Source organism: Rhinatrema bivittatum, chromosome 19 (genome assembly GCF_901001135.1).
Source record: "Rhinatrema bivittatum chromosome 19, aRhiBiv1.1, whole genome shotgun sequence".
Taxonomy (NCBI): domain Eukaryota; kingdom Metazoa; phylum Chordata; class Amphibia; order Gymnophiona; family Rhinatrematidae; genus Rhinatrema; species Rhinatrema bivittatum.
The window spans coordinates 37,442,883-37,463,709 of NC_042633.1; the positions used below are offsets into that span (position 1 = coordinate 37,442,883).

Below are 20,827 nucleotides of genomic sequence, written 5' to 3' on the forward strand. Positions count from 1 at the left end.
CTGCAACCATCTGAAAGGCCTGTGATGACCTCAGAGCCCGCCGCAAGGTTGATGCCTGCCAAGTTTGTCAAACAGGGTATTTTTGACCATCGCCTCTCAATTAGCCGGAAAGCAAAAGTCAGCGGCTTCAAGTCAGCTCTCGGCTACCGGCAGCCAATGCAAAGGGACAATGGAGAGGCTGCGGTTAAGCCTCCGTCACGTGAGCCAGATAAATCTGCACTTATCCGGCTCTCTGGCCGCGGTCAGCTGCCGCCGCTGAGCTAAGGACAGATTTCTCTGGCTCTCTGGCCGCGGTCAGCTGGCGCCGCTGAGCTGACTAAGGACAGATTTCTCTGGCTCTCTGGCCGCGGTCACCTGCCGCTGCTGAGCTGACTAAGGACAGATTTCTCTGGCTCTCTAAGCTGCGTTCCAGTACCCTGGGGCAATTCTGACAGGTTTCCAGGGATGCCCCCCTGCCTCCTGAGTTAAAATGTGTGGTCACAGCTTGCACTGACCGGGCATCTTAACTCAGTATCCGCGCGTCTTAACTCACTCATGCGTGAGCGTAGCGTTAGTTTACTGCATCGGGAGTTTAACACAAAACTGACCTGTGCAGTGAAACTCTTAACCGCCCGGGCCCTGTGAAATCGCAGCCCTACCTGTTCTCATTTGTATCGAGCGCCAATACGACCAGCAGTCAGGCTCTCACCGGTTTTCCAGTTCGCTCGCTCCATCCGCCGCTCAGCATGCTCTCCCCCAGATCTGTTCTTGGTGCGCTCAAACTCACATTCATCATTTATTTCCATTTGCCCTTCTGCTGAAGAGCACGGATAAAGATATTGAAAAACTAAGACAAGCCCGCAGTTCCAATTATAAAGTCTTTTCCATAGCATTTAATCATCCAATGCAGAAAATGTTTTACAATTAAGAAACCAAAAAGCAAAACAAAAAAAAAGGGCCCTTATGGTTTGCTATTGTCTCAGATACACCGTTTGACCCTTGGTATTTACTGCCCCGGTGGTCCGAGCAGTGACTGGACCGTAGCTCCTTTTTTTTTTTCCATTTCCTGAAGGGTCAAACATTCACTCCACCAGTAATGGGACGGGAGTCTAGAAAGATACGAAGCTGCAATCCGAGGCCTTTCTCCAAGCATCCTTTGCTTACAAAAGGGTTACAGGGCAGGCTCAGTCTGCAGCACAAGCGGCTCTGTGTTTCACTGCTTCACTTGGGACATTATCTGTCTTTAACAAACCTACGCCTTCAGCACACGCACACACGGAGCTGGGGACAGATCCAGCACCGGAGCTCACGTCGCGGGGGGGGGGGGGGTTATTCCTGACTTCCCTATTCCCTGCTCTCCCCACCACCGCCGCAAGCAGAAAGCTGGGAGAAGGGATCGCAGGGGGAGGGGCGGCGGTGGCAGCGCCTTCCCAACGCTTGGTCGACGGGTTGACTCCTGTCGAGGGGAAGGGGGGGGGGGATGTTAACGAGGAAATGAAAATCAACGGCGCACTGGGCCCCTGCCACTGCTTCGCCGCTCCGGGGCCGGCGGATTCACTTCTTCTCGCAGATCCACGGCCTTTTCATAGAGCAGTCCAGGTCGTTCCATCTGCCGCTGGCGTACAGCTCGGCACAGTGTTCCCGCTTGGCCATGTTGTTCGGCTCCCCTTCACTCCACTTGCTGAGGAAAGGGGGAAAGAGAAGAGGAGAAAGCTTCTGTAAGTGGACTTCAGAAACGCAGACGACAAACAGAACACAATTGCAATCTTACGTACGGCGCTTAACCGTATAAAAAGAGAGGAGAAACCCGGAGGGGGGGGAAAAAAAAAGTTATTTTCCCAGAACGAATGGCTTAGCTGGAAAACTCCCCCGGCTCTTTCTGGCCGAAAGGCGTCCCGGGACTCCACGGCGCGTATACTTCCAGCAAAAGCGCGCGGGCACGCTTTCAGCGCGCAGACTTTGCACCTGCTAACGTTCACTGGGACAGCACACGAGCGCTGCAAATAACCGCCGGCCGTCCCTCGTTAACCTACAGCTCCGCGCCCAACGAAGGGCGCGCGCTCTTGTCACGCCGCCGGTCACAAAGCAATCCCACAACTATTCACGCGTCCATTACGCCTTTTTCATCACGAGCCGGGATGGCGCTTATCTGGTGCCTGAATCCGTCTGCCCATCTGGGGCACCAAGTTTGGTGTGAAAGCCAACCCCGCACCCGGTGTCGAGATATTAAATCGCAAAGTTCTGGAAAGCGCCGGCAGATTTCCATCTCCCCGTTTCTCCTCTCAGCCGGAAATCCAAACCTCCAATTTTAATGCCGTTTGGTTTTTTTGGGTTTTGTTTTTTTTTAACAAGTCAAACAGAGACTTCAGCCGAGTGCAAAACAAGAACAAACAAACAGCATTTTCTTTCTCTTTGCAAAATGGGCCCAAGTGCGTTTCTTTACGATATCCCCTGCTATTAAGCCTGCAGCACAATCCTCTGCCGCTGGTTTTCCACTCTGATCCCTTAGGGGCTCTCCTGAGCAGAATGGGTAAACCCTCCTTAGGTAGCTTCCCTTCCCTGGGTCTGCCCTTAGCTACAGCCCAGCCCTTCTCCCTCTCCCTGCAGCCTCCACTCAGCAAGGGGGTGCAGAAGCATTCCCCCCCCCCCCCCCCCCCCCCAAACCCTATTCTAGCATCCAGGAAATCCTGGCAACTTTCAGTCCTTTTTTCAAAAAAAAAAGTTTCCGCGGCAATCGGTCGTGCCCTGCTTCAGGGGCATAAACTGCAACGGTGACCCGCCAGCTTCTTTCTCCTGTGAGACCCCGTCCCATCACCAACCAAGGGCGTTATTTTATCCATTATCTTTCTTTCCTAGGCCTATCCACGAGGACGGCCAGCTTTACAGTATGCGTGGAAGTGCAGCTGCTTTCTGGCACAGGTCGAATTTTCAGAGGGCCCATTCAGAAAAGCAGGCGCAAAGTCCATAAGATCTTTGCACCTCTGGACAATTTTCCAAAGAAAGCGTGCACTTTCCCTTTGAGAATTAGGGATAAGGTCTGGGGATAACTTAGGAACAGAGTTTGTATTGCACTTACCAGGGCAAAGGTGACTTCTCCCACGTCTGGGCAGGATTTTGTCCAACTCCCCCACCTATGTGAGATCTTAAAGGAACATAGGGTGCCTTTTGAAGTTACCGCATTAACGTTGGCTTCGCATCCCGGAAACCAAGTCAGATCTGGGCCAAGCTGTGAGGCAGTGGATGCCTCATCTCCATTCTGATCAATTTCATCCCCCTCATGGTGATTTCAGCCAGCCCTGCCAAGCCTTCATTGGCGACACCCATCCCTGCCTGTGATATTATCAAGCATGGCTACAGCCATCTTGTCACTGGTTTAAACATCCAGAAATGTGCCAGTGAAAAACCGTGCCTGAGTACCGACTTACCTAAATTGTAAAGGCGTTCCATCAACCCAGATCCAGTCCTGTCCTTTTCTACTAAGACCAATCCAGTAGTTATGTGATTTGGTATGCTCCAGCAAATAACTCTGAGTAGGAAAAGAATTAATGAATTATGAGCAGATGACAAAAAGCAGAGGCTGATGAAAAGGCCACCAGACACCCCATGGTCACCTATTCCACTCTCTCTTTCTCCACCTCATGAGGCGATGTTCCCATGTGACATTCATCAGCTCACCTTCCCACAGTGTGGATACACTGGCTCAGCTGGTATATAGCAGCTGCTTCATACCTCTAAACCTGCTGAGCCATACATGAGGGATATTGTTTAATGAATTTGAATAGATGTAATGATGTTTAAGAGGGGGACTCCATTGAAGTCTATGGTGGTGAATGAGGAGGGGAAGAGATATTTAAGAGGGGGACACCATTGAAGTCTATGGAGGTGAATGAGGAGGGGAAGAGATATTTAAGAGGGTGACACCATTGAATTCTATGGAGGTGAATGAGGTGGGGAAGAGATATTTAAGAGGTGACACCTTTGAAGTCTATGGAGGTGAATGAGGTGGGGAAGAGATATTTAAGAGGGTGACGCCACTGAAGTCTATGGAGGTGAATGAGGTGGGGAAGAGATATTTAAGAGGGTGACGCCATTGAAGTCTATGGGGTGAATGAGATGGGGAAGAGATATTTAAGAGGGGGACACCATTGAAGTCTATGGAGGTGAATGAGGAGGGGAAGAGATATTTAAGAGGGGGACACCATTGAAGTCTATGGAGGTGAATGAGGTGGGGAAGAGATATTTAAGAGGGTGATGCCATTGAAGTCTATGGAGGTGAATGAGATGGGGAAGAGATATTTAAGAGGGTGACGCCATTGAAGTCTATGGAGGTGAATGAGGAGGGGAAGAGATATTTAAGAGGGTGATGCCATCGAAGTCTATGGAGGTGAATGAGATGGGGAAGAGATATTTAAGAGGGTGATGCCATTGAAGTCTATGGAGGGGAATTAGGCAGGGAAGAGATATTTAAGAGGATGACACCATTGAAGTCTATGGAGGTGAATGAGATGGGGAAGAGATATTTAAGAGTGTGACGCCATTGAAGTCTATGGAGGTGAATGAGGAGGGGAAGAGATATTTAAGAGGGTGACACCATTGAAGCCTATGAAGGGGAATGAGGCGGGGAAGAGAGATATTTAAGAGGGGGACGCCTTTGAAGTCTATGGTGGGGAAGAGATATTACGAGGGTGATGCCAGTTAAAGGTATGAAGGAGAAGGATGTGATTGAGACGAGAATCTTCCCTCAGCGCGAAAGCGTAAGGGAGCTGAGCAGTGTCAGCACTGAAAAAGCAGTAAACCCTATCACAGATACTTACTGTTTCATCCTCTTCCACAATCAGCAGGTAGGAGCTCTTAGAGATGCAGAACTGTTGGGCAGCTTCCCAGCTTTCAGTGTCCGTCGAAAAGAAGTAACAGGATCCCAGGTTCCACTGCCAGTCCTGTGGGCACTGACAAAGCGTGCAGGACAAATCTGTGAGGAGAAACGAAACGGTACACCCAGGATCTCTCTGGCAAAAGAGGGTCAAATGCTGAAACCATCAGAATACGCAGCGGGACCTCAAGGAAAACCAGTGAGTTACTTCTGGATTTTCATTTTCAGAGGCGGCTGGATGATTTCCTGGCACTGGTGGGTTCGCCGGGTCTGTCTGGCAGGTCGACTGATGCCTGCTGTGACTGGCAGGCCCCGCATAATTAACCGGACCGAGAGGGGACCATGTCAGAAATCACCCGCCTGAGTGCCCATGGACCCTTGTACCTAATATTCAAAAGGGAGCGTATAAAGGAACCAGGAACTTTGCACCTGCTGTGGTCGGATTTTTGCCGGAAGACGGAGTGCGCACATTTTAAAATCCAATCTGTGCATGCATCCATCTGAGCGATGGTTAACTTGGCAATTATGTAAGTAAAGCTTACAACTCTCCAGCTGGGTCGATGCGGCTTGTCGGGGTTGGTGGGACACCCCGTCTGGAAAGGTGCCAGTGACCTGAGACGTGGGATGTTCAGGCATTTAGATTATTACAAAGCTTTGAGGTTAGACCTGAGGGGGGAAAGGTGCTGGGTGTGAATTAAATGGGGGACCTTGTAGGCTCGTCTGCCCCAAGATGGTGGAGCACAGAGGAGGAAGATGGCCAAAACTGTCTTGGGTAAGGAGTGATATTTTACAAGTGGTTCCCAGCTGGGATAGGTCTTTAGAAGTGTAGACAGGAATAACTGGGCATACTGGATTGACCAGTTGGTCTTTTTCTGTCGTCATCTTTTATGTTACAATATGCATCAAGAATGGATACGGGGATGTGTTAGGGGACTGAGATATAAGAGGGGGTAAGCGGATACAGAGATGCGTTACAGGGTGAGATTCGGGAGGGGTGAATGGTGCAGTCCTAAGATACAGGAGTAGGGTGGGGTAGATGGGATTCAGAGCTGGGGCGCGGGAATTCTTTAATGTCTCACCTATCGCTTTTCGTAATTCTGCCACCTCCTTCTCCACCTTGCTTCTGATCTTCTCTCGGTCCTCCCTTGCATCCTGCAGACCCTTGGCCACTGGAGACACAGAAAATACAGGACCTGTTACAGGAGCCTGGGCAATTTCTTATGTGTACCGGGTTCCTGGAACATCCGCTAAGGATTCAGAGAGCACCCAACACGCAGCCTGACTGGGGGGGCTGGGGGTTACGGCTGCATGCCAGGACCCGCACTTCTGAGATAAGCAGAAGGAACTGCAAATTCATGAAAGCATCAGGGGCTGGAGCAGCAGGGTCAGAGTCAGCATCCTTATCTGGAGTTCTCTCGATCATCCCTGCAAGTCTTCCCCATTCTAGCCAGGGAGACCCCCCAGGCCCACCCAGACTGAGGATCCCTCTGCCCGCCATGTCTTACGGCCGTCGTCCTGCAGCTCCTGGAGGGCTCTCTCCATGTCGGTCCTGCCTTTTCCCTGCTCTGTCCTCACCTCCGCCACCGCCACCGACACTGGAAACAGAGAGAGAGAGAGAGAGAGAGAGAGAGGAGGCGTTAGGCAGCACAGAGAAGAGTCTTCGAGTGTGCGGTGACAGGGCAACGTCAGGGCACGGCTAGAACGACACGTCTCGGGTTTGATAGGAAAAGTTCACAAAAATGGGTCATCAAAGCACCGATCGCACGGCGTGATGTGGTTGGGCTTTTAAACACCAGGAAGGGAGGAATAATGTCAATCTGTCCCCTCTGGCGTGGAACATATCACGTGTACCTGTCCTGTGGCTCGCTGTGGGAGATGTCTGTCTGTCTGGGGCAGATGCAGTAAGTCCTGCCAAAGCTCCTTCAGGAAGGCGCTACAAAAAAATAAAATGTAACTCCCGACGCATATGCTAACGAACCGGGAGTTTAAAAAAAAAAAAAAGTGCACCAACCTGAAAAATGAAAGACATGCTTAGCAGGCACGAAATATGATTTAGGTGACCTCAGGCCCAGTGACTTTACTGCAGCGCTGGCCAGGACTCCGCCCTGCGTGCGCCCCTCTGCTTCGGGGCGTAACAGCCAGCGCCTTCGTTAACGAGGGATTTAAATGGAGGAGCGCTAATGTTTGTGGGCAAAGCTCCTCGCTGCCTCGAGTCTGCAGACAAAAAAACAATAAAATGTGCCCATCCCCACCGAGGCCTTACTGCTTCTCTCTCCTCTGTCATGTGTTACCCTGCTCTCTCTCTCTCGGCATCTGGGGCCAGACATCCAAACGATATCCCGGTGATCTGAGCTATCGGGATATTAATAACCAGGTAGTTAGACCAGACGAGTTATATCCGGATAACCTGCTATTGAGCTGATCTAACTTATTCAGTTAACTCGGCCGGATAAGGCTGAACATAGGCGCTTAATCCGATTACGATGACCGCCCACGCCTTGACGCGGGCGCCCCAAAGCTGGGGTTTCGCTAAACCTCCGAAGGGAAACGAGGCGCAAAGCTCTCCCTAAAGCGACTGAGCAACCTGCCACCCCCCGGGGGGCTGTCTGACAGCTGTCAGCAAGGACCCGGGGGGGACCCGGGGGGAGGGACATAGGAACGACCCTCCCCGGAGTAAGCTAGGAAGAACACCTGCAAGTCAAACCGCGCGGATTTTCGGCTGCGTTGAAAAAAGGGGGGGGGGGGGGAGGGGGAGAGAAGCGTGTTAGATCGTGCGGGAGAAAAGTGCACGCGCAATGGCACTTTCCGATCTGCGTCCGGGTGGGCGAATGCTGGGAGAAAGGAAAGCAAGCAGGCGGTTTGCAAACCTTTGCAAACTGCCCGGCAGGTTGCCTTACCCACCAGGGGCTTTGCAGGGCGGCGGGACACTAAAAATCTACCCCCTGGAGGAGAAGCAGCGTGGCAGCCGGGTCACGATCGCCCTCTGCTGGCAAAAGCTGGGAACGGCAGCCACCGTTCACTAAGGGGAGCTTCAGTTTAATGCACAGTCAGTCACTTTTTAATGGGACAATGGTTTTGATGAAATTGGCCGAGATGCTAAGTACGCGTAAGCTCGGGGAGGGCAATTTCCGAAGACGGGGAAACTTGCGTGCACGAGCCCCGCCCCCCCGGCGCGAAGTCACACCTGCTCCCAGCACGGGCCTAAGTGCGCGTGCGGGTTTATTATTTGGGACCAAGCAGTACCTCGCTTTAAGTCGTTAAGGTGCTTCGTGTCAGAAAACGAATGAGGGGTGCAGGAGGAAGAGCATAAGGGGGTGGCCATGCTGGGTCAGACCTGGAGTCCCAGCGCCCTGCCTCCAGCGCTGGCCAGTCCGGGTCACTCGGAAGTCCCCGGCAGATCCTAACGGGGAGATCCCTTGACCCATTGCTCACTCCCACGAGCAAGAAGTGACGCTCCCCCAGCCTGCTTGGAGCTCCCGCACTGTGTGTGTATATTTTATATATCTCATGATCTGCACCCAAATGCCATTCCTGACTTGGAGGCAGGGAAAGGAAAATCAAACAAGGTGGGAAAGAAAGTTAAATCCAGAAAGCAAACCTTCCCCAACAAAAACGATAAAAAAAAAAAAAACAAACAAAACAAAACAAAGCGAACAAAAAAAAAAAGAACAAAACAGTATAAACTAAAAGAAAAAAAACCCCCCACCAAAAGCACTGTAACGAGGGCAGAGATGCGGAGGGTGACGAGGGTCCCCCACCCCCGTCTGCCTCCTCCCCCACACACCACGGCCCTCGCCATGTCTTTTATTTTAAACGCATTTCATTTAACGAACGGCGCAAAACCAGCCACGCGAAACCAGGACGGCTCTCACCATTTCTGACGGCGCCCGAGTACCCCGCGTGCAGTCTCTCCAGCTCCTCCGAGATCCTCCAGACTAGAGCGGGGAAGAGGAGGAAAAGGCATCACTGGGGGAGGGGAGGGGTGGGGGTGGGAGCAGGACCGTGATGACAGTAACACTAACCGGCTTAACGCTCACAGCACTATCCCCGGGGGATGGCAAGGGGAAACAGACATCCCCCCCCTCTCCCCAGTGTGGATCCTTTCTCTGCCTTCCTCAGTACACCCAGCAGCGGCGTTCCCTCCCTCCAACCCCCCCCCCCCCCCCTCTCCTGAAGCCCTGGGTGCCCCTTGCATATTTGGCTGCCCCGTGTTAGCCCAGCTCGGCATCCGATGGCAAAGAGCCGGCAGCCCGGGGGGGGGGGGGGGGGGTGAGGGGGGCGCGCCTCGGCGCCGGCCGGTACTTACACTTCACGAAGGCCACCGCGCCGAGGACGAGCGAGAGCAGCAGCGAGAGGGCCAGCAGGAAATAGAGGGCCGTCGGCTTCCTGGGGTTCTCGGGCCCGGAGGGAGCTGAAAAGACAGGGCGGTAAATTATTAGGACGCGGGGAGCAGCTCCTCTCCCGCCCCCGCGGGGGCCCCCTTTTCTTTCTTTACCCTCCCGGGCCCGTCCGTCGCGGGACGCCCGGCGGTCTGCGGGAGCTCACGCTGAGCAGTCACCCGTAGCCAGCGCAGTCTGGGTATTATCGCCACGGGTACGCGGACGCGTTAATCTCCCACCCGCCGCCCGAAGGCGGTCGAGATCCCTTCCCAGGAGATAAGGCGACTTCTTCCGAGGGCAAGGCAGGGGGGTCGGCGGCAAAAAAAAAAAAAAAAGCAGGATTTGAATTGGGGGCTCCTGGTTCCCAGGCCGTAGGACGGATGGGGGGGGGGGGGGGGGGGGGAGCAATGGCTTTACCGCCAGGTAAGGCTTATTTATTTAACATTTTTTATATACCGTCGCTCAAAAATCTATCGAAACGGTTTACAACAAATAAAGTCACAAAAACATCATATATTATAAAATGAACATAAAGTATAAAACTTAAAACTATCATTCTCTACATAAAATTTCTAATAATCCTAAAATATTCCTAAGAAACATAGCTCCAATCATGTCCTACATCACCCCAGACGGAAATCCGATTTGCACGTGGATTTTACGGGATCGCCTCACACGCCGCATCCCTTCTCCGCGGCAGGAAGAGCCAATATTGTTCGGCTGAATTTTAGAAGGATAGCGAGCTACCTGTTTATAATGTAGCCAGGCCGGTGCCCAAAAATATTAAAAAGTTGGCATATAGGCAGCTATCTCGAGAGTCATCCGGCTAAACGTCTCCGAATGTGGGCCTGCGAGGAGCTCGGCGCCGGTTTCCCCCCCCCCCCCCCCCCCACACTTGGCGCCTAAATCAGGCCCCCTGAGTTTAGGGGGAGTGAATCGCAGGCCTGCAATTTTCAGCTGATAACTTAAGTGCTGGAAAATCGACCTAAAACTTCGGTCCCTGAAACGCAGGCACCTCTGTCTTCGGTGCCCAATTCGAGAATGCGATGGTTTTTCTGGCCCATTTTTATAAAAAAAAAAAAGAAAACGCAGCCTTGGAAGAGGCAGTGAGCGGAGCAGGGGCAGCGTCAAGGATGGAGGCGCGCGAGCACGGCAGCCGCCTTCACCCGCCGATTCCCCGCCTGTTCTTTAAGAGAGGAGGCCTCTGCCCCAGCACAAAGGCCCCCGCAGCTTCCTTCTGCCAGGTCCTCTCTGAAAATCCAAATCTGTGCTCCTTACCGCTTCCTCCCCCCCCCCCCCCCCCCCGGGAGCGCTCCTCCAGAAACACGGGTGAAAGAATGCGTGTTGTGTTGTGTTTGGGGGTTTTTTTTCCCAGACGTACGGACTCACGCGCATGTATGTGTCATAATTTGTTTCACACATTGTCCGCATGTGGTATTTATGATTTCCATAGCTTTGTGGCCTCGGTGGTTATCGCGCAGTCTCCGTGACGCGGCGCCTACGTTCTAAGTTTAAAGCGTGAAGGCGTGGCTGGGGGGTGGGGGACTGTCGCGGGTCACGTGGCGAGTTGGTGGCGCCGGTGAAGTCCCAGGAGCCTGTTCCCCTCCCCCCCCCCCCCCCCCCCCCCGATGGCAAGGACTCACTTTCCGACGGGGCTCTGAATGCCCTCTCCACCGCTGCAGACGACAGATTCAGTCCTGGGGGGGGAAAAAAGCAAGCAAACGTAACAAACGTTTCTCGCGTGCTATTTCAAATTGGCCGTTGACCTTCTCCCGTGAACGCCCGGGACCAATGCAGTCTCTGCCGCCGATATATAAAAATGGCAAAGGAAAAACCAGGAACCCTACACAGGCGGGCCCGGGACGACAGCGCTCCTGACAAAGCAGGTCCCGGGGCATTGCTGTCTTCGCTTTGCTTACCTATCCTAGGCGGTCTGAGCGGCGGCGGCGCTTCCTCTCGGGAAACCACCAGTTCTTAAAAAAAAGACAAAAAAAAGGACACACTGGGCTTTACATGGCGTAGAAGAGACATGGCGTATTTTATAAACCGCGGGTCTCCTGCCACACGGTTTATATAACTTTACAGCCGCTGACTTACGCAAGACTGTTGGAAATTATCCTCTCTAAGCTAGGTTTCCACTGTTGCAGTACCACATTAAAAAAAAATAAAAAAAATATATATATATATATAAAAAGGGGCCCCGCATAGAAAGCATCTGTGGCTATCCTCGTTCCAGCTTACCAAGCGCTGCCTAACTCAGGAATGAGGAAACGAAGAATGAGAGGGTGGCTAAAGACCTCCAGGCCTGTCCAGTCTCCCTCCCAGCTGCCATAGCTCACGTCCTACCCCCGACACACCCACCCCTCGCTTTCTCGCTGCTGAAGGTTCCTCCGACCCACAACCTTTTGTAATTCTGTTTTTTTCCTCCAACGGGGAAGGCTGTTTGATGCACCCTCTTTCCCCCATCAGCAGAGACATATTTCCTCAGGCAACTCCTACCTCGTTTCAGACTCAAAATGTGGCCCCCCCCCCCCCTCCTCAACTTTGCCTTTACCTTCCTAGATGAATATGCTAAGACCTTGGAAACCGCAAGCTTCTTACCAGCCCTGGGAGGTCGCGAAGGTGGAACTTCTATTGTTGAAATTTCCAGTCCTGAAAGAGAAAGGAAAGGTTAAAATGTTCTATCCCACTGCTGCCACCACCACCGCCACATGTGAAACGGTTACGAGATAAAAGAACTACAGTTCACACACAAAGTTGCCAGCATCTCCACATCACCAGGGAAATACTGAGCCTGTCCTGGTTTTAACCCCATTTCATCTATGGATCTTGTAGTGCCTTTTTATTTTTTTTAGCATCATAGTCGGTGAGTCCTTGAGACTGAGGCATGATTGATGCAGCCTAGCAGACAAACCCACTAGGCCCACGCCATCGGTAGGTGGACACGCTCGGGGACTGGGTCTGGATTTCACTTTTACCAACCCCCTTTTCCCACAGATTGAGCCCTTGGGTTCGGGGGCTAGTAGGACTTAGACGAGGTCCTAATGAGTGAAGGAAGTCGGGGTACAGGCCAATGGTCGGGGCGGGCAACAAACAGGTGAAACTGGATACCAGGCTGAAGTCAAGGCAGGCAGCGTGCGTGCAGAGTCAAATACCAGATATCAAGACTCAAAGTGGGGTAGATTCAGGTATAACATCCGAAAGGGTGGTGGATGCCTGAAATGACCCACCCATGGGAGGTGGTGGAGAGAACAGCAACAGAATTCAAGATAGTCTGGGATCAACACAGAGGATCGTTGAGTGTGAGGAAGTGAGGGAAAGCCAGAGATCAAGTGCCGTCTACTAGGACATTGCAACTGGAAGTAAACTGGGCAGAGACTAGATTGGCGTCACGGTCATTTACCTGCTGTCATATTCTATTGCTTCTAAGTAGCCCGAGACCCTCTGAGGACACTACCTGGGCAAGCCGTTGCCCCTGGCAAAGGAGAGCGGGGAGGACAGGGGATTTGCATGTTTTTCAATAGTGCGGTGGCAGACCTCCGTACGTTTTCATGAATATCACCAAATCCTAGTGAGCCCCGGCCACCGACTTAAGACATTTTTGAGGGTCAAACGTCATTTTAACCCTCCAGTTTCCAAAATACATTATTTGCCAACTTTCAAGAAAGATGATAATGTGGATATGGGAGCTCAAGCTCCGATCCCCTATTCATACAAATAACCGGAACATTTCCAGGCCTCTTGAGACATCGGACATTGAATTAGCTACCTCTGCAATATTGTTTGTCTCGCTTATACTTGAGCCGGATAGAGATTAGATAGGGAGGACCTTTTTTTCGACATTACACCGAGGTTTTCTCAGGCTGAAAGGTTAATGTCTTTCTGGACGTCTCAAGGCAGACATAGAAGAAGAGGGAACAATTTCTTATATATGTGACCCAGAGTTGTACAAATAAGTGCTTCTTTTTTCCTTAAATACCCCTGCAAATGTCTCGTTAAATGTAAAGATGTATCTTGTATATTTTTTCGGCCTTCTCGATTGACTCATTTTCTTAGTGATAAGCATTTGCAGGATGATCATTCTTCTGAGTTTATTCCTCCTTGATCTGTTCCTTCTCTCTTTTTGACATAGCAGGGAATTTGGTTCTAGATTTATGATCTTCTGACAGCTTTCTTATTTCTTTGTAAGATTTTTCCAGATAATTAGTATTGGATCTCTTTGTCGAGGACTTGGATCGAATTGGATGTGTTTAGTTTTCTGTTTCTCTTGTAATCTTATCTTTTTATGTCATATCTGTTGCAGTCTCTACCGCTTCCCTCCGCTTAGGGCTGAAACCCGCCTACCTCCGTTTCAAGAATCACCGCATTCCGCCCGCTCTGGACCCCGGGGGCTGCTCTCACTCCACGTGGCAGCCGCCATTACGTGTCTGCTTCTCGTCAGTCTCGCGCGCGAGGACGCCAGTCTTGAGCGCTCAACTCCCGGAAGCCTGGCCCCGCCCGTGCTGCTGACGTCACGCCTGAGCCCCGATATAACCGGCGTCCAAACTCTCTCTCATCGCCTTGCAACGAGGTTCACAACTCCATAGCTGTTCTTAGTTGCGTTCCTGGTGATCTCCACGTTTCCTGCTTCTGACTCCGGTTTGCCTCTGATTCCGCTTCTGCCTGCCTCTGACCCCGGTTTGCCTGTGACTCCGCTTCTGCCTGCTGCCTGCCTCTGACTCCGGTTTGCCTCTGACTCCGCTTCTGCCTGCTGCCTGCCTCTGACCCCGGTTTGCCTCTGACTCCGCTTCTGCCTGCTGCCTACCTCTGACTCCGCTTCTGCCTGCTGCCTGCCTCTGACTCCGCTTCTGCCTGCTGCCTGCCTGTATTATGAGGGTGTGTGTGTACTAGAGAGAGGGAGCATGTGTGTGAGAGAGAGGGAGGGAGAGAGGGAGCCTGTGTGAGGGGCAGTACTGAGAACGGGGTCAGGAGTAAGGCAGGAAAAGCAAGAGGGACTTCCCCTCCCCTGCTCCACAGATAAACTCCTAAAGGCAAAGGTTTGTTTATGGGCAGACGCTCTCGAGTTGCAGGGAAACACTGTCCAGGGAAGTGCAGGTGGATGAAAGTGAAAATACCCCCCTTCCCTCCGCAATGAAAAAAAACATCCCCACTTTCTTGTTTGCAGAAAGGTCTGGTGTCCAGGGAATGCAAGCAGCCTGATCTGCAAACACTACCCCCCCAGTCCCCATCCAAAAAACCAAGCTGCCACGCCTGCCGCCAGCGTCCCATTTTTATTGCCAGGTGGCTCCCGCTCTCCGCACCTCGGGGACTCCTCTATCGCGCCACCGTCCCTCGGGCTGCAGGGAGTCGTGGTTTCCAACCACAGCGCGCCCCCAAAGAGGAGACCGAGGGCTTCATCTCGCCAACATCTGCAAGATAACCCTCATGGCTCAGACCCAGGCAAAGCCCTGAGTGAACAGCTCCGGTTTCTGCCCCGGAAATGGCTCCGTCTTGGTGTTGTTGGCCTCTCTGTGTAACCAGGACCACCACGAGATCAGACTTTTAAAGGAAGTCCCTCTGCTTTCTAAGGGGTTTGCTGCTCGTGGGCAGGTGCTGTGGTTTTCTGGCTGCCGCCGTCCCCTTTTACTAACATCACACATATTCTGGCACCCTGCCCTCACAGCAGGATATCTATAAATTCACGATGAGGGCCACCTCCCCCACCGCTCTTCTTGGAGGACTTTTGTTCAAATAATGAAGGTCCGAAAGGGAAAGCTGAACAAAACCTTACATTTCGGGGAGCCGGGCACCTCCCTTTGTACTGATATCTTATTTATTTAAAAGGGTTTATATATCGCTTTTACAACTAAAAAGATGGAGCAAAACGGTTTACAAACAAATGCAAATAATAAAAGTCACGTAAAAGCAAACAATAAAACAGCTATCAGTAACACCCCCCCCCGCAGGAAGGTAAGGCATAGGGAGAGAAGGCTCCAGAAACAGTCATTTGATACTAATTGTTTGCTGAAAGTGGTATCAGGGGGTGATATCTGGCACATTTCTGCAATTTGTCTTGGGGGGGGAAAGGTGGCCCTTGAAAAAGCAGCCAGGGCAGAGCCTTCACAGAGCTCCAGATACCGCATTCCGGGTACACGAAAGCGCATCTATACCCATCGCTCTGGCGCCCTCCTGGGTGATCCGCTCCCCACCCCGGCTCAGGCCCTGTCTACGCACCTTTGCCCCGGGGGGCAAGGTCTCTATAATAAATGCAGCTAGACCGGAAGCCCCTTACCCTCTAGAGATTTTTTTTTTCTCTTGTTATAATTTCTACTCATGTGTATGGAAAAACCTTACGACAAAAATTAAAAAAAAACAAAACAACCCCTAAAAAACAAACAATAAAACAAAACGAGTAGTCAAAGGGCGAGGTTTTACCGTGGAAAGCTTTCCCAGACTTGTCCTGGCTTTCGGGTCTCGACGCCTTACCCGGATGCCTAGGCTTCGGCCTCTTCGCGTCCGACACGGCTTCGTTTTCGTAATCGCCATCGGAGCCCTGACTGCCACCTGCAGTAACCACAAGACGGTGCCGTTAACGCATTCCAACCTTCGATCGTATTCAAAATGGATCGCTCTGAGGAAATTGTCTTGTTTTTTTTTGGGACAAGGTGGTCTTGGTCAACAATGGCCAACTACAAGCAGTCGAAGTCAGAAGGCCCAACCGACAGATGCGACTCCACTCTTCACACCCGGGAAGCCTCGAGAAACACCGAGGAGACATGTTTGTTTGCGCCAACTACTTCACGATTGTAATTTCTTTCCCCCCCCCCTCCCCCCGAAGGCGGCAACGTTTGTGCCGAAACGACAGCGTTGGGATTAGCGACGCCCTACCGCTCAGGGCCGGCAGACACGATACTTTCCGGATGGAGTTTATATCGTGACTGCGACAGTTTCTGACTGCTCGTTTCAGGAGTATCTCGCCTCACGTTACGGTCTTTTAACCTCGCAGCAAAGTCAAGCCAGAGGAAAGGCTTCCGATTCAAATAACTCAAGATCCGACACGGCACGCTGGAATCTGAGCTCTTGTGTTTGTTCTGATGCTTTTATTCCCGTTTCTTAGTGGTAGGGCTGGATTGAACGTACGCTTGGGCTTTTACGTTTTAACTAGATTAATTCTGTTAGAATAAAGTAATTCCTTTCAATTAATTAGTGTAATATTTTTGGAAGACATTTTTTTGCAAATATTTTTGTTTTCGGTTTATATTGCTGCTTCTGTTTAGAGCCCTATTTCTGTGCATATTCGAGGTAAAAAAAAAAAAAGACTCAAAGTGAATGCCGGCCGGCCCCCACTGCTTCTGGCGCTGCTAGGTGCGTTATCTTCAAAGCCAGGCTGCTGCTGCTTACTGTGCTGACCTCCCGAGTCCCTCTGCCTCTGTCACTGGTGACCACACTAAGGGGGGGGGGGGAAGGGGCAAGAGAGTGAGTGAGGCAATGGTGGAGGGGCAAGAGTGAGTCAGATTGGAGACAGGGGAGGGCAAGTGAGCGAGGGGATTGGTGGGGCAGTGGGGTTGAGGAGTGGGGGAGGTGATCAAAGTCGTGGGGGTGTGAGCGAGGAGCTCAGAGGGGCTGCGGGGTATGAACGGGGGTGGGGGAGGGACAGTCTGTGAGTGAGACGGTTGGAGGAGGCAGGGAAAGAGTGAATGAGGGGAGGAAGAGGGATAAGGAGGGTGTATGATGGAGAGAATGGGTAGGGGGGGCTCATGGTGCTGCTCCCTTACTTCCTCCCCCCCTCCGAGCGGTGCAGGCCAGTCTGCCTCCACTCCCAAGGCAGAAGATTCTGGTTCAGAGGCTCCTCTGCCTTACTGGACGAGGAGGGAGAGCTGCCAGCGAGGATAATTGTCCAGGAAGGGAAAATGACTGGCCTTTGACGTGGGGAGAGGTAGGGTGGGGGTGTCCCCGAGATCCATCCTGGAGGCTCTAGGAGCACTGGAAATGGAGAACCAGGATCCCCAAGGCCCGGAGGAGGAGGAGTGACCCTCCCCCTCCAGTCGTCATTCAGCCCCCGGTGCTTACTGAGGACTTGGGGGGATGCTCGCTCTAGGGGGCTGGGGAGGAGGCATCAATGGGACGAGGAGGAAAAGTGGGATCGCGTGTATGTGTGCATGTGGGAAAGTCTATGTTAGGCGGGAAAGAGAATTTGCACCTTGCCCTGCTCCCCCCAGCCTGCCTGGCCCCTTTCACCCCCCTTCCCCCCCCCCCCCCCCGTTCCACTTCTTTTCCGTCTGCAAATTAAGCCCTGACGTCACTGCAAACTGTGCCAGCAGGCATCACAGGATCCCCTTACAGATACTCACGTGGGAAAGAGATCCGATTCATGCCCCCCCCCCCTATTAATGCAAGGGGGAGGGGGCATGTAGTATACTTGGATTTTCAGAAGGCGTTTGACAAAGTTCCTCATAAGAGGCTTCTAAGAAAAGTAAAAAGTCATGGGATAGGTGGCGATGTCCTTTCGTGGATTGCAAACTGGCTAAAAGACAGGAAACAGAGAGTAGGATTAAATGGGCAATTTTCTCAGTGGAAGGGAGTGGACAGTGGAGTGCCTCAGGGATCTGTATTGGGACCCTTACTGTTCAATATATTTATAAATGATCTGGAAAGAAATACGACGAGTGAGATAATCAAAGTTGCAGATGATAGAAAATTGTTCAGAGTAGTTAAATCACAAGCAGATTGTGATACATTGCAGGAAGACCTTGTGAGACTGGAAAATTGGGCATCCAAATGGCAGATGAAATTTAATGTGGATAAGTGCAAGGTGTTGCATATAGGGAAAAATAACCCATGCTATAGTTACACAATGTTAGGTTCCATATTAGGTGCTACAACCCAAGAAAGAGATCTAGGTGTCATAGTGGATAACACATTGAAATCGTCGGTTCAGTGTGCTGCGGCAGTCAAAAAGCAAACAGAATGTTGGGAATTATTAGAAAAGGAATGATGAATAAAACGGAAAATGTCATAATGCCTCTGTATCGCTCCATGGTGAGACCGCACCTTGAATACTGTGTACAATTCTGGTCGCCGCATCTCAAAAAAGATATAATTGCGATGGAGAAGGTACAGAGAAGGGCGACCAAAATGATAAAGGGGATGGAACAGCTCCCCTATGAGGAAAGGCTGAAGAGGTTAGGACTTTTCAGCTTGGAGAAGAGACGGCTGAGGGGGGATATGATAGAGATGTTTAAAATCATGAGAGGTCTAGAACGGGTAGATGTGAATCGGTTATTTACTCTTTCAGATAATAGAAGGACTAGGGGGCACTCCATGAAGTTAGCAAGTAGCACATTTAAGACTAATCGGAGAAAGTTCTTTTTTACTCAACACACAATTAAACTCTGGAATTTGTTGCCAGAGGATGTGGTTAGTGCAGTTAGTATAGCTGTGTTTGAAAAAGGATTGGTTAAGTTCTTGGAGGAGAAGTCCATTACCTGCTATGAAGTTCACTTAGAGAATAGCCACTGCCATTAGCAATGGTAACATGGAATAGACTTAGTTTTTGGGTACTTGCCAGGTTCTTATGGCCTGGATTGGCCACTGTTGGAAACAGGATGCTGGGCTTGATGGACCCTGGGTCTGACCCAGCATGGCAGGTTCTTATGACGGTGTTCTCACTGCCCGGACCTCCCGGTCCTAACAGCTGCCTCGGTGAAACGGGTCAGGCATTAAAGGGACCAGAAGATAGCTGGTAACAGAGAGAAGCGATGGGCCACTCCTGGCGGAGAGAGAGAGGAAATTTTCCAGGCCAGGTCACTGCACGAATGACCTTATGATCCAGGGAACTTCAAAACTACCCAAAAACGTAAGGAAACTCAAAACTGAAGCGATGTCTTTGAAACGGACAGAAAAGGCGTTTCATGGGGGGACACTGACTTCCTCACCCCATTACCGGACATGCCCCCCCACCCCCTCCCAGCTTAAAATTCTGGTGTCTGCACCCTCTCCCCTCCCCATTGTGCTCTGGAACACGACTCTTCCCGGCTTTGAAAACCAACACCGGGGCTCCAGGGCTGCAACACAGCCCCGTGCTTGGGTTAAGTGTAAACCCTCAGCTCATTCTGCACCAGCCTGACGAAGGGAGCAACGCCCGCGACAGCACCCGAGCCCAGTCCAAGTGGACCAACCAGCCAACCGCACACTGCTACAGAACGGGAAGTGCAAACATCTTTTAATTACAGAATAAAATATGGAATAGCAACCCCGGAGGGGACGGGGAAGATGAGGTTTTCCTGTACCTGTCTCTGGTTTTGGGGGGATCCAGCTCATGTTTCCGTAGACATTTTGCTTGTCCATAATCTTCAGACTCCCTGCCTCGAGCGCCTCTCGTGATGGACCTGCGATGTGCGATTCATCCACAGCAGGAGCTCTGAACAGCAACAAGCCTCAGCACCTCTTCTACCCTTCCCCTCCCCAAACCACCCCCTCCACCTCACACCTCTACTTTGTGAGTTTTTCCGTTGCAATGAAGCATTTCGGCCTCATTTTCACTTAACACATTTCCGGTCCTTCCTCTGTTAGTGCAGCCATGGGTGACCGTACAGAGACTACCCCCAAGGGCACACACAGAGAGTCAGTGACAGAGCCCGGGACTAGAGCTGAGGCACAGGGGGATAAAGTGACTCCCCCTGAGGTCACACACAGAGAGTCAGTGACAGAGCCGGGGATTAGAGCTGAGGCACAAGGGGATAAAGTGACTCATCCTGAGGTCACACACGGAGAGTCAGTGACAGAGCCCGGGACTAGAGCTGAGGCACAGGGGATAAAGTGACTCACCCTGAGGTCACACACAGAGAGTCAGTGACAGAGCCCGGGACTAGAGCTGAGGCACAGGGGATAAAGTGACTCCCCCTGAGGTCACACACAGAGAGTCAGTGACAGAGCCCGGGACTAGAGCTGAGGCACAGGGGATAAAGTGACTCACCCTGAGGTCACACACAGAGAGTCAGTGACAGAGCCCGGGACTAGAGCTGAGGCACAGGGGGATAAAGTGACTCCCCCTGAGGTCACACACAGAGAGTCAGTGACAGAGCTGGGGATTAGAGCTGAGGCACAGGGGGATAAAGTGACTCCCCCTGAGGTCACACACAGAGAGTCAGTGACAGAGCCCGGGACTAGAGCTGAGGCACAGGGGATAAAGTGACTCACCCTGAGGTCACACACAGAGAGTCAGTGACAGAGCCCGGGACTAGAGCTGAGGCACAGGGGGATAAAGTGACTCACCCTGAGGTCACACACAGAGAGTCAGTGACAGAGCCGGGGATTAGAGCTGAGGCACAGGGAGATAAAGTGACTCCCCCTGAGGTCACACACAGAGAGTCAGTGACAGAGCCGGGGATTAGAGCTGAGGCACAAGGGGATAAAGTGACTCATCCTGAGGTCACACACGGAGAGTCAGTGACAGAGCCCGGGACTAGAGCTGAGGCACAGGGGATAAAGTGACTCACCCTGAGGTCACACACAGAGAGTCAGTGACAGAGCCGGGGATTAGAACTGAGGCACAGGGGGATAAAGTGACTCACCCTGAGGTCACACACAGAGAGTCAGTGACAGAGCCGGGGATTAGAAC

General features: G+C 51.8%; 1 protein-coding gene across 5 annotated transcripts; it reads right to left on the reverse strand.

The window, feature by feature from the left end:
- Positions 1 to 843: 843 nt before the first annotated feature.
- LOC115081173 (hepatic lectin-like) lies at positions 844 to 19,643 on the reverse strand. 5 transcript variants are annotated; one of them, XM_029585687.1, is made up of 12 exons: positions 19,497 to 19,643; positions 15,643 to 15,771; positions 11,830 to 11,880; positions 11,148 to 11,201; positions 10,872 to 10,925; positions 9,156 to 9,260; positions 8,722 to 8,784; positions 6,355 to 6,444; positions 5,929 to 6,018; positions 4,794 to 4,948; positions 3,405 to 3,505; positions 844 to 1,660 (listed from the first exon to the last, which is right to left on the reverse strand). In XM_029585687.1, the coding sequence occupies exons 1-12, from the start codon at positions 19,552 to 19,554 to the stop codon at positions 1,534 to 1,536; spliced, it is 1,077 nt and encodes a 358-aa protein (XP_029441547.1). In that variant the 5' UTR covers positions 19,555 to 19,643; the 3' UTR covers positions 844 to 1,533. The 5 variants fall into 5 exon arrangements, with proteins under 5 accessions (XP_029441547.1, XP_029441551.1, XP_029441549.1 ...); XM_029585691.1 differs by lacking the exon at positions 15,643 to 15,771; XM_029585689.1 differs by lacking the exon at positions 11,148 to 11,201.
- Between the last annotated feature and the right edge of the window lie 1,184 nt (positions 19,644 to 20,827).

What these genes read in the sequence shown, in the direction of transcription:
- LOC115081173 (XM_029585687.1), bottom strand. Translation starts at nt 19,554, where the DNA reads ATGGACAAGCAAAATGTCTACGGAAACATGAGCTGGATCCCCCCAAAA. An exon ending in TTCGCGACCTCCCAGGGCTG is followed by an intron (nt 11,202 to 11,829) that starts GTAAGAAGCTTG and finishes CTTTTTTTTAAG; the next exon opens with AACTGGTGGTTTCCCGAGAG. An exon ending in GGAACGCCTTTACAATTTAG is followed by an intron (nt 1,661 to 3,404) that starts GTAAGTCGGTAC and finishes CCCTTTCCTCAG; the next exon opens with CAAGTGGAGTGAAGGGGAGC.